The 13,279-nt window shown below is 45.4% G+C and overlaps 2 protein-coding genes across 10 annotated transcripts in view; one reads left to right on the forward strand and one right to left on the reverse strand.

Moving 5' to 3' along the window:
* The window catches only part of herc1 (HECT and RLD domain containing E3 ubiquitin protein ligase family member 1), a 97,808-nt gene extending 94,122 nt beyond the window's left edge, over positions 1 to 3,686 (reverse strand). For all 9 annotated transcript variants that reach the window (XM_080885251.1, XM_080885253.1, XM_080885257.1 and 6 more), the window contains exons 1-3: positions 3,364 to 3,686; positions 502 to 1,478; positions 219 to 314 (exon numbers count right to left, since the gene is read on the reverse strand). In XM_080885251.1, coding sequence (XP_080741377.1) covers positions 219 to 314; positions 502 to 1,452 — 1,047 coding nt within the window. In that variant the 5' untranslated portion in view covers positions 1,453 to 1,478; positions 3,364 to 3,686. The remainder of the gene's footprint in view (positions 1 to 218; positions 315 to 501; positions 1,479 to 3,363) is intronic.
* A 5,315-nt stretch (positions 3,687 to 9,001) lies between these two features.
* The window catches only part of sh2d7 (SH2 domain containing 7), a 36,283-nt gene continuing 32,005 nt past the window's right edge, over positions 9,002 to 13,279 (forward strand). The window contains exon 1 of the mRNA XM_080884953.1: positions 9,002 to 9,352. The gene's annotated coding sequence lies outside the window, so the exon portion shown is untranslated. The remainder of the gene's footprint in view (positions 9,353 to 13,279) is intronic.

Raw genomic sequence — 13,279 nt, forward strand, 5'->3', positions numbered from 1 at the left:
TCACCTGACACAAGATGTGAGTGAAGGTTGAGGAGCCTGAAGTCCAGTTGCTTTCTTTTCACTCAGGATTTCAGTATTAAATATGAATATTTTTGCCAGAGTGGAACAGAACTACCCAACTCAACACCAAAAGTAAACAATTTAGTTACTGCCATTATAAGGTGCTATTTTTGGCGCAATAATACAATTTCTTAAAAGAAAAAAAAGTGCTTGCTTACTTCTTCAAAAAGACAGAGTGCCGCCTCATATAATGAACACAAGCCATCAGAGGTCCGTGTGGGTTCTCGCCACTGGCTACGATCTGCTGAGGAACCCTGGAAGAAGACAATTCAATGATGAGAACACTCAAAGCTTCAAAGCATGGACACTGCACTTAATAACACTCAAACTGTTGCAGAATACCATTTCTTGTAGAGATGAGGAATGACATGCATATATTACCAGTTCTGACTGGATTTATAATACTAAAAATTAATAGGTACATTGTTAACATTTACTTACCAAAGAGCGCCTCATCTGCATGAGGATGTTCATGAAACAATCATAGCTAATGAGGCCTTCTTGGTTCTGTAGCAACTTATTCTGCTCCATCGTACTGACCACAGCTGACGCAGCCAAAGCCATCTCAATCCACTCCAGCAAGTAGCGCAGAGAACCCCTCTGTGAAGCCAACCCCAGTAGTAGTTCTGAGGCCAGCCGCCGCCCTAAAATATCTGCCCCAGAATTTGGCATTGTCACTCCCTTCAGAAAGGTGGTAACCTGGGACAGGCAGTCCAGTCCCATTGGTGGGATCTTGCTCTCATTGGCAAGAGAGAGTGCTGGCAGGGAGCTAACAACATCAATGGCTGTGTGAATGACATCATTACACAAGTTTATGTTGCTCCCAGGATTTCCACCTGGGTTCGGTGCAGTAGGCATCATCCAGCTCTGGCGCAGCAGAGCAAAGAGAAGGCTCAGGCCAGTGCGAACACCCATCTCAATGAGGGCGTCAGTGCTGGACCGTGGCCGCTCACTGACAGAGTGCAGATCTGCCGAACCCGAGTTGTTCTCCAGTGAGTGCTGGTGCTGCTTAACCTTGCCCTTGTCATGATACTTGTTGGAAAGCGCGTAGAAGACGCGTTGAAGCACCAGCACACGTTTCCGCAGAGCGGCAGCAAACGGGGAATCGGAGCACACCATCTTGGCCAACGCCAATTGGCTGCTGAGCAGAGCATCCAGGTAGTGCTCCTGCTCATCACTAGAGAGGGACTCGCGCTCAAAGTCTGGGAGCTGGGGGCCCTTCAGACACAGCACCTGCTGGGGCAGCAGTACAACCTCTTTGTTGGCCAGCAGCTTTGAGTAGAGCACAGAAACTCCCTCCCGTGTGGCTATGGACTCGCTGTCCTCGGTAATCCATGAGCTGTTCAGGTGCTCCAGCCATTTCAGTTTCACAGGGGGGATCATTAAAGCCATGGCATGTTACTCTGGAGCCATCAGTCCTGAAAACACGGAGTGGGCAAAACGTTAACATTAAATCTGTTTCGATTAAATTTATATATGTACCCTCTTATAGAACAGCTATCAGAGAACAGTCGTGTTGATATGACCCATTGTAAAATAATAAATTGGACATTGATTGCATTCATCACTACTGCTGTTTGTGAAGTTTAGTTGTACATTTGAGAATAAAGTCAGCCTGACATGTTTGAAACACTATCTCCCATTTATTTATTTATAAAGCACATTTAATAACAACAGAGAGTTGACCAAAGTGCTGTACAAAGTAATAATTAAATAGTGACATTAACATCAACAACGGGTAAGAACATTAAAAGAAAATTAGGATAAAAAGAATTGGTAACTCTCATGCAGTATCAAAAGCCAAAGAGAAAAAATATGTTTTAAGATGAAATTTATAAAGAGTGATAGTTGGGGCCTTTCTAATGCGGAGAGGTCGATCGTTCCACATTTTCGGCGCCACAACCACAAACGCCTGATCCCCTCTATGAACCATTCTAGACTTGCATAAATGATCACTTGATCGAAGGGTTCTAGAGGGCGTATAAAGCTGCAAAAGGTCAGACAAATAGACTATAAAGGTGTTCTGTTATAATTAGGGCTGCAATTATTCTGAAATCGAGAATTAAATAGCAATACAAACATCTACTATACTGCATCATGGTTCCATCTTACTGTAGCTGGGTCGTGTTTTGCGGCTTGGTCTTTTGGACTGAGCAGCCTAGTGCATCCTATACTGCTTTAGAACAGATGGGGATCTGAGGAATTTAAAGAAAGCTTTTGGTTATTATGTTCCTCAAGCCCATCGTGGGCAGTTTTGTGTTGTCTGCAGGGGGGGGCACTGATGTCAGGGAGTGGCCTGGTTCATGTCAGCATAACATCCACAATGGCTAGGATCCAGTGTTTCCCAGCAATGTGGCAAGAGAATCAATATTTGCTTCAGATCTCTGTGGTTTAAAGGCTGCAGCTGATCTGTGTTGAAACATGAATCAGAAACTAAATAAGCTACAATTCTGGAATGTCGTCACGGTATATTTCATTGCAGTATGGCATTTTTTCATTATATTTGATTTACATGGTCATTTCTTTACATTTTTAAGATTAGAAAGCTTCGAAATGTATGCTAACTAAGACACACGTGAAGGGTTACGTGAATTTTATAAAGTTTTCTGCTGTAGTGTAGATAACCAGTGTCAGGTCATGTAATCGTGGTGAACATGCAGACAGCACTTAGATGTTCAGATACCGTTAACATAGAGCAACGGCCGTGTTAACGCTGCTTTATTGTAGCTTCTAAGGTTAACAAACAGCTACCCGCCGGATGATACTTAGGTGTGACACCGCTGGCTTGAATGACGAGCGGTTTAGTAACTTGTTTCTTGTGTCAGATTGGAAAGGCTGTTTTTCTGCAATGATAATCACCAGCAGCTAATAGTTTCACAAAGTGACAGCACTGCAGAGGGCTGTCAAAGTAACAGAAATGGCAGTAAGCTTAGCAGCACTGCTAGCGCTTGCGTCAAACCACAAGCTACATGTTAGTGGTTAGTTTTGAGACGAGGCAAAACAAAACAAAACAGAAACAACTATCGACCGCTGCTACTGTCGGCGATTGTAGCTAACTTTCTTGACGACCCTCAGTTAGCCAAAGGTTAAAATACCTAAACGTGACATCTTCATGCGCGGGTGTAACGGGGGGTAACAACCTAGTTATGAGCATCCATAGCTGTACATAAAGCACAGGTTTGTGAGAGGTGAGCTATTTCGGCCAGTATCAGCCTGGCTTATCTGCTGTATCATCAGCGCCGAGTGTGTTAGCTTGCTAGCTACAGCTGACTAACGCTAGCTAGGGAAAAAAAGCTCGCTCACCAGTATAGCGAAAGGCCTCCTTTTCTCTGTGCGGTTACACAACAATCCAACTGAGCTTCATTTCAAGCAAAAGCAGTATGGTCAATGCCGTGGCGGTAACGTTAACGTGAAAAGAGACAGTGGCATGCAACGATTTCCATGCCTCCGCCCGCCTCGTCCTGCAGCGAGTGAATCCTGCAAGCGGCAGTGTGTTCACTGTCAACCCCGTACAGAGCCCCAGCCCCGGGCTATGACGCTGAGACCTGTCTATCTCTCTATCTGCCTGTCTGCTTCTCTAGTTGTCTGATTTTCGTTTGTCTGGTCAGTATGTTCCGTGTGTTTTCTCCGAGTGCCCATGTGCTCAAAACCATCAGCAGTAACGCACAGTAGCTCACGGCCACAGAGACAAAGGGCTTCATGACAGTCTTCGTGGTCAGCTGATTTCGATGCCATGTCACTTTTAATTATCATTTATGGTACAGGCCTCACCCTGACAGCGTCATTCTGTTCTGTACCATTACAGGTCAAAGCTGCTATCACAAAAATACTCTTAAAACTCAACCTTACTGTGAGTGTTTGAATAACTTAAAACTCAAACCCAAGTAAATGAAGACGCACATTTTTAATATGTTTAGCTCTTGTCTTTCAACATTTCAAGTATAATTGTTATCTATATTTATTTATTTATTTATTTACTTATTGTTGTTATTTCTGATCGGATTACCTATATACTGTATATTGTAAACTGGTCAAGCAAATTAAAGGAATACTTTAAGTGAGGGAAAAAAATCATTCCTATGTAGATATTGGGTGATGTGTTGAGAATAAAAGGATGTCGTATCATTTGATGAAAATGTTCAACCTACAAAGGGCTGCATTCAAAGACATGCCAAAAATGAAAGTGAAACAAAAAAAATATGTTCCAGGCTAAATCATTCTGCAGAAATTTCAGTACAACTCTATGGCTTCCACACACTTGTATTCGTGCCTTCCAATGTCTGGTCATGCTCTTAATGAGACAATGGATGATATCCTCAGGGATTCCTCCCAGATTTCGAGCAGGGCATCACTGACTTCCTGGATAGTCTAAAGTGCAATCTGGCGCCATCAGATGGACCAAAAGCATAATATTCCAGAGGAAGCAGGAAGTCAATGGTATCGATTCCTTCATTCTCCAGGAAATATCTGCATAGTCTTGCCACATGAGGCTGGAAATTGTCATGCAGCAGGAGGACCCACTGTGGCAATATAGGAACATTAAATCTGCTTAGCCAGAGGTTGTTTGGTTTGGTTTGGTTTCCCCAATGTATAAATCCTGGCAATCCTTCTGGCACTTCATACACTATATTACTCTGTTTGTGTCGGGGGACCCGATCCTTGGGGTGGATCAATTTTTGGTGCAGCGTGTTTTGGGGTTTAAAAGCCACAGATGTGCTGTGTTTAGAAAAAATGCACCTCAACTGTGCCGATACTCCAGACACTATGGGATCACTAAGGGTTTTCAATTAGTAGTTGTCCTTCTCTCCTGGATCAGCTGGAGCTTTCTTTAGGTTCCTTCCCAGATATTTATACATCGGGGAAACCAAAAAACCTCTGGGGAAGCGAATGGCACAACACAGAAAAGCTAACTCTAGCCAGGACTCTGCAATCTGTTTACACCTACAGGCCAGTGGACACTCTTTCAGTGATGAGGATGTACACATCCTGGACAGGGACGAATGTTGGTTTGAGCGCGGAGTAAAGGAGGCCATTTACATGAAAAGGGAAATCTCTGAATCAAGGAGTGGAGCTAAGGGTACGTCTTTCAGCATCTTACAATGCTGTGATTGCAGCCATTGCAGCGTCTCTACCACCTCAGACGCTTGAGAGACTTCCAACTGCCCTCCAAGGTGCTCAGGAACTTTTACTCGTGCACCATAGAGAGCATCCTGGCGGGAAACATCTTAACCTGGTTCGGGAACAGCACCATGCAGGACAGACGAGCTCTACAGAGGGTTGTGCGGTCAGCTGAGCGCACCATCCGCTCCGAGCTCCCTGACCTGCACTCAATCTACAGCAGGCGGTGCTGGACCAAGGCCAGGAAGATCGTGAAGGACCTCAGCCATCCCAACAACAGACTGTTCTCTCTGCTGAGGTCAGGAAAGCGATTCCGCTCCCTGAAGACCAACACAGAGAGACTGAGGAGGAGCTTCTTCCCGCAGGCGATACGGTCTCTCAATCACACCACCACACAGTCCTGACCCACACATACAGTTCTTACACACACACTGGACTTTCTGGACATTGTTTTCACTTCATCACTTAAATCACTTTAAGCATATTTGCACTGCACAGGACATAATGTGGATCGCACAACACTGGTCACTACATTCTTCATTTCCGGTTAATACTTGTACAGCTGCTGTTATTGTGTATATATTTATTTATATTTCTTCATACATTCTTATATAGTTCTATATTGTGTATTTTGTTGTACAGTTATTTTATTTTCAACTTTAATTTATATATTTTATCTTATTCTTTCCCAGTTAAATTTACCCTTCATTCTAATTTGTGTTGTACAGTTATTTCATTTTTAACCTTAATTTATATTTTATTCCTTCATAGTTAAATTTACCCTTTTTAATTTTTCATATTTATTTCCTATCTTATTCATAGCCTTTTCCTTTTTTGTTTTCTTTAGGTCACGAGCAGTTGTCCAAGCATTTCACTACATATCGTACTGTGTATGACTGTGTACGTGACAAATAAAATTTGAATTTGAATTTGAATTTGAATTCCCCAACTCTCTGTGAATGGTACTCATGGCCATTGATCAATGGTCATGACAATTTGCATATTAATGATCAAGGAACTGACCTCACAGCCCACTGTTCATTCAGTGGGCTGGTTTCAGTTATTGTGCTAATGTACTGTGTATAAGTTTATGTCATGGTGCTGGGTCGTTGACCCAGCGTTTTGTGTTTTATGATTATTTTCCTCTGTTCTAGTTATTCTGATTTTGGTATTCTGTGTCCTCCCCCCTTGTGTCCGGTTCGTGTTCTAGATTTCCTGTTTTATTCTGAAGGTCTCTGTCTGTTGTCATTGTGTTCAGCTTGTGTCCTCCAGTCATCATGTGTATTAGGATCAGCTGTTCTTCCCTCCTGTGTGTGATTACCCAATTACCTTGTGTGTGTATATTTAGTGGGTGTCGGTCTGTGTTCGTTGTTGGCTCGTCTGCATTTCTCTGTGTTCCATGGTGTTTCGTTCCTGTGGCTCTCTGCCCCGCACCCCTTTTGTATGCTCTTAGGTTTGTTATGTAGTTCTCCCAGTTTAGGTTTCTTCAGTTATTTGTCATGCCTCACTGCTTGCTTGCCACTATCCCACCTTGTAAATAAACGTCACACTCTTCATCAGTCAGCTGCCTGCATTTTGGGTCCTTTTCACTACACGACTGCTGCCCCAGCCGCGACAGTACGAGCCGACCAAACATGGACCCAGCAGCATCCGCACCTTCCCAGGAGTTTTGGGAGGAATTAATTGACTCTGTTTCAAGGTTGGTTAACCTGTGGCTCGAACGTGAGGGAGAGGAATTTCACCGCGTTATAGAAGCCAGGCTACAGCAATTACTCTCTCCTCACCCCTGGCTACTGGACTCTCTTCACCCGCTCGCACAGGACTTCATTCTGAACGAACTCCATCTTCACCCTCCAGCTGCTACCGCTTCCCGACCCAGCCCGGTGGTGAATGTTTTGCACCGCCGGCCGGGGAATCTGCGGCCCGGCCCGCCGGATGTGGAATTACCCGGCCGGTCGGTGCTATCCCTGAGAAGGAAGCGACGTTCACGCCGCCGACGCCCATTGCCACAGCCGGGTCCCGAGACTTCTGAGTTGCCGGCTGTGGTGAGTGGAAAAGGCACTCTTTGTTTCGCCAGACCTTGTGACTGTTTATACCGGGGCTGTGTGTGTGTTTTTTTTTTTTTTTTTTTGAGTTAGCTGCCCAGCCGGAAGCTCCGTCAGCTGCCCAGCCGGAAGCTCCGTCAGCTGCCCAGCCGGAAGCTCCGTCAGCTGCCCAGCCGGAAGCTCCGTCACATTCAGCCTCACTACCCATAGCCCAGTTACAGTCACAGCCAGACTTATTACAAACTATGTTACAGTCCATTGCCCAGTCAATAGCTCAGTTGGTAGAGGAATCATCAGCCTTATCATCAGCTCAGTCTCCAACTTCACCACCATTATTTTTCCAACCTTTTCCTCAGTCGCCCTCAGCTCAGCCACCTATTCAGCCATCATCTTCACCTACTCCTCCAGTACAGCAAGCTATGTCTATTCAACCCATAAAGAACTGTTCTACGACCTCTAATCCTAAGCAGAGAGACAAACCACACAATTTTGTTATCAGTCCTCAAAAGCTGGCCAGTTCAGAGACTGTGACGCACTCCAGGGCCCCCCCAGAGGCTGAGTTTCAGCCCTCAGCCCACTCTGGACCCCTGGAGGCTAAGAACCGAGCTGAGGACTGCACCCGGCTGTCGCTGCCTGAGCAGGGTCAGTGCTCCGTGCAGCTGCAGTCAGCCATGTGTGTGCCAGGGGGCCCTGTGCCCGCTGGTTCAGTGACTGTTTCCACTGGGGGTTCTGGAGAGCCCGGCCAGCTCGTCCTCGTCTCCGTCTCCGCTGGAGGGCCCGAGGAGCCCGTCCAGCAACCTACCTCGTCAGCTGGAGGGCCTGAGGAGCCCGTCCAGCAACCTGCTTCTTCACCTGCTTCACCCACATCGCCTGCAGCAGCAGCTGCATCCACATCGCCTGCAGCAGCAGCAGCTGCAGCTCCGGCCTCGTCCTCGCCTGGTCCAGCCTCTGCCTTGCCTGGTGCTGCGGGGGTCACGCAGCCTTTGTGTCCCAAACTGCCGCCTCGACATCGGCAGTCATCTGCCAGGCTGCTTGTTGGGCGTCATCGCCACTATGGGCGACCTCCCGAACGCCGCTGCTATCTTCCGCGCGGCCGGCCTCCGGACTTGTCGCCGCCGTTGCCGTCCGCACGGGTGGCCCCTGAAGATGAACTGTTCTAGACTCCTGAATTGTCAGCCTCCGGGCCGGCCTCCTGAACTATGTTTTGGGACCCTGTTCAGGGACGTGTGTGTGTGTGTGTGTGTTGGGAAATTCATTTGGATCACTGGAGCTTGTTTTTTGTTTGGTTTTGGAGAAGAAGAGAGTGAGCGAACGGCAGATGATTGTGGAGTTTGAGGAACATGGCGTATGTGGATTCCCCTCCCAACCTTTCCTTGGAGCCCTGGATTCCCCTGCCTGCACTTCATATATATCGTGCACATTGGTGACTGTAAATAAACCTTTGACCCTGAAAAGCCTGCGTTTGTGCCTGAGTCCGTTCCGTCCGCCTTGACAGTTACATGTAATACATTTGGACAACAATGTTATGTCATTAGATCCTCGGCTTGAACAATTTGTTTTTCTAGTAGTTTAACAAGCCCTTTTTCAGATGAAAATAATGGAAAATGTACATTTTTTTTCATGCAGTGTTGCTTCCTTGAAATGGCTCTGACTAGACCCTAACAGTTTGGTGTTACCCACTTCCACATCAAATATTTGCAGAGAAAACTGGGCATTTACTTGAAGTGGTCTTTGCCCTTTGAAAGTCCAACATTCTCTCTAAGTTTAGCTCTGATTTGCTTCCCGTCAGCTGCTGAGAAAAACATCAGGCTCTTTACCTGATAATGTTCATCTTTCCAGCAGTTAATTTTTTACTTTGCCTGCCTGCTGTTTGCTCTGTGTTACAGTACTTTTATCAAATTTACTGGACCTTCCAACTGTTCCAACCTAATTTAACCCCGTTTCACTTTTTCACTGTACATAAATGCTCTGTGTTCACTTGGAGCTTTGCCACAAAGCTTGTTTTCAACATCTTGGATGAGCAGGCATTCCCTCCACTTGCGACAGACCGTCTATGCTCTTCCTCACCATTACTCAGCTGTGAACTCGGGTTCCTGGCTTCTTCCACCTGCTCTACGAATCATCCGAAGGTGAGTAGGTCCATCACATTCATCTCAGGGAATGGGACCTTCTTCAGGTAACTCAACACATCCTTCATCATCGAGCATCTCTGAAAAACCTCATAATTGGAGACTCACTTGTGAGGGATTTAAGAATAAAAGAGGTTTACTCTTTTCCAGTTTCAATGATTTTGCCACTTCTACACGACCTCTGTCATATGCTTATCATATCATTATATAATCATTTGGATGAAATGACAAAGACTTTATATACCGTGAAAAGTGATGCTCAAGGTAATGAAAGCACAGTGAATGACAACCCAGCTCTGAAATTACATTTCAAATTATTCACCAGGTGATCATAAACAGCACTCTAAATATCACAGTCAAGGTATAATTTGTGATAATATTGGTCTGTGTGAGCTGGGTTGCACAGTTTAATTTCTAGGAATCCACTGGGAGCGACTGAATCATGACACTTAATCCTGACGAAGAAGGAAGACGTCAGCGAACACAGGAAACCAGACCACATATTTGCAATGGACTTTAAATTGAAACAAAATTTAGACTCTGCTTTTAGAATAACTATGTACTGCAGTTAAACAATTACCATAAAATTAGAGCTGTATTCAATTTTTTCTGTATTCTGTCAATGATTCCATCGATTAATTTGCTAGGACACTTTGGTCTTATGAATTATACGGAGCCCCTCAAGGGACATGGGAGAAAAAAAAAATTAAGACGGACTTTTGCGAGATCTCGCAAAAGTTGAATTCCAACAATGGCAGCAGCTACTTAGTTGTAATATTACTCTTTCTGGGTCACACAATACACTTTTGAGATATTTTGAGGCATGAATGTAGTTGTGTAAACGTCAGATACCTGCTCTGTTTACAAGACATCACATATTTGCAAAAGTGCTCCGACGTTTTTGGAGATCTGACACCCACTAGCTCGAAGCTAACGGGAGGTCGAGACCTACTACAGCCGGGAGGAACGGAACACCGCTTTCCCGGCACATCATGCCTCGACCTCCCGGTCGGCTTCGAGCTGGCGGCCTCCGAAGAATGCGCCTAAAACTTTTGCGAGATCTCGAGTTTGTTTTGCGAGATCTCGAGTTTGTTTTGCGAGATCTCGAGTTTGTTTTGCGAGATCTCGCAAAAGTCGGTCTTAATTTTTTTTTTTTTTTTTTTTTTTTTCTCCCATGTCCCCTGCGGGGCTCCGTAGGATTACAATGATTCATGTTCAAAAAAGAAAATCGTCTTTGAAAATGAACTGCTCATTTAAAAATCTGTTTAAAAACAAAACCAACCATTTTGTTGCCATATTAAAATAATATTTTTAAACAAATTATTTTTCGTAAATGCAAAATAAATAAATAAATCACAAGTACAGTATTGACAAGAAAAGGTATACATACAACCTAAACTAGGGCATAAATTAAGAGCTGTTTCTCCCTTTTCGGAAGCCTTTCTTACATTAGCAGGAGGCTGTTTTCCATCCAGGGGCTGGTATAAAACTCGGGGCAGGCATTTACTTCCCCAAGCAGCCACAGAAACAACGTTTCTTTAAAAACCACTGTTGTATATATTATTCAGCAAATTGTTAAATTGTCATGCTGTGCCGAGGCCAAAATGGCACACAAAATAGAACTAAGCTTCAACACAAACTCAGATAATCTACCTCAAAAACACTGCTCCCATCCAGAGCATGTCTACAATAAATGGCTTAAAGGTGTTTTTGCTCTATTTTTTGTTTACATGCTGGATATGGGGGACAGGGGGAGAGAGAGAAACTTTATTCAGGCCTTCAGGCCTGTTGCCTTGACTTCTCATCTGATGAAGACCATGGAAAGGCTCATCCTGCACCACCTTCGGCCACTGGTGGGCTCAGTGTTGGACCCCCTGCAGTTCGCCTACCGTTCTGGAATTGGGGTGGATGACGCTGTCATCTACCTGGTACACCGATCCCTCTCTCACTTAGAGCAGACGGGGAGCACTGTGAGGATCATGTTTTTTGACTTCTCCAGTGCTTTCAACACCATCCAACCCGCACTACTGAGAGGGAAGCTGGAGGGAGCCGGAGAAGGCAAACAGCTGCCTGCATGGACCATCGACTACCTTACCAACAGACCACAGTATGTGAGGCTCCATGACTGTGTGTCCGAGGTGGTAATCTGCAGCACGGGGGCACCACAGGGTACGGTTCTCTCACCTTTCCTGTTCAGCCTTTACACTTCAGACTTCTGTTATAATTCGGACGATTGCCATCTACAGAAGTTCTCAGACGATACAGCCATCATTGGATGCGTATCAGACGGGAATGATCAGGAATACAGGGGGGTCATCAGTGACTTTGTTGGCTGGTGTGAGACCAACGTACTCCAAATCAACGCTGGCAAGACAAAGGAGATGATCATAGACCTCAGGAGGAAGTCACCCCCTACAACACCGGTGAACATCCAAGGGAAAGACATTGAGATAGTGGACTCTTATAAGTACCTGGGTGTTCACCTCAACAATAAACTGGACTGGACTACAAATACAGACGTCCTGTATAAGAAGGGCCAGAGTCGACTCCACCTGCTGAGGAGACTGAGGTCCTTCGGAGTCTGCAGGACTCTGTTATTCTATGACACTGTGGTAGCGTCTGCCCTTTTCTATGCAGTGGCCTGCTCGGGGAGTGGCTGCACGGACAGGGACAGGAGCAGGATTGACAAACTGGTGCGGAGGTCTAGCTCCGTGCTGGGATGTCCCCTGGAGTCTGTGGAGGTGGTTGGTGAGGGGAGGATGTTAGTAAAGCTGACATCCATCATGAACAACCCACATCACCCACTGCATGAGTCTGTGAGTGGGCTGAGCAGCTCCTTTAGTCAGAGACTGAAACACCCTTGCTGCAGGAAGGAGCGCTTTCGCAGATCATTCATCCCAACAGCAGTTAGACTTTATAACTCCTCAATCATGATGTCATGAGTCACTGGACACTGAACATCCACGGTCACCACTTCATGCATAATGGACCTTCCAAGCTATATAGTTTATGTCTTCCATATTTCCAACTATATCCATAATCACATACTGTGTATGCTACCATTGTATATAGTGTATTATCTTACTTTTTTTCATTGATTGTACTTATTTGTATTTTTGTATTTCCTTCATATATCTGTACCTGAGCTGAGGTGACGCAAAGATTTCCCCGTTGTGGGATCAATAAAGACTTATCTTATCTTATGTCCGTTTAGCTGGGCTTCTTGCATCTAGAGTGTGCGTCATACAGGCTCAGGTTTTTCCTGTTTGCTGGTGCTTGCCTGGGTCTGCCCTCCATCGATGGCTCCAGTGAGCCTGTACTTAAAGACCAGAGCTGCCATCAGTTCTTTGCTAGTCTGTCAGCTACCTCCTGTTCTCCTCGTCCAGTCTTCACTTTGCTTACCTGCAGTCAATTACCTGAACACTGGTTTTCTTGGCAAGATTTTCCAAACTTCTCCACAGACTCACCCTTGGCACGCAATTAATTACCTCCTTCACCTGCTCCTCCTGTCTGCTGTCTTCTCTGGATCGTCTGGAACTTAAAGTTGGAATCGCATTTTGTCACTCACCTGTCGGACGCTCCCTCAGCTGCCTCCCCTCTATGCTTAACAACCTCCACCTGCTAGTAAGCCATCAAGTCTCTCTTTCTGGTTCTCGCTCATCATCCCCATATCTAACTACACTATCCCTCTGTTGCAGAGCCTCATGTCAGTGATTCTCTGCCTCGTGCTCACGTCCCATCCTTCGCCCCCTCGTCATTGTTATTCTTGTGTTTGCAATAAAACTCATATATTCCATTGATGTCTTCTGTTTGGTATTTGCGCTTGGGTCCACTGCCATGTACTGGCTTCTAGGCCCTTAGTCCGCTCAGCAAACAGGAGTCAGTCGCAGGACTCGTCTATAAAATTACATGAATTTATTTTCAACT

This window comes from Rhamphochromis sp. 'chilingali' (genome assembly GCF_963969265.1).
Source record: "Rhamphochromis sp. 'chilingali' genome assembly, chromosome: 6".
Classification (NCBI taxonomy): domain Eukaryota; kingdom Metazoa; phylum Chordata; class Actinopteri; order Cichliformes; family Cichlidae; genus Rhamphochromis; species Rhamphochromis sp. 'chilingali'.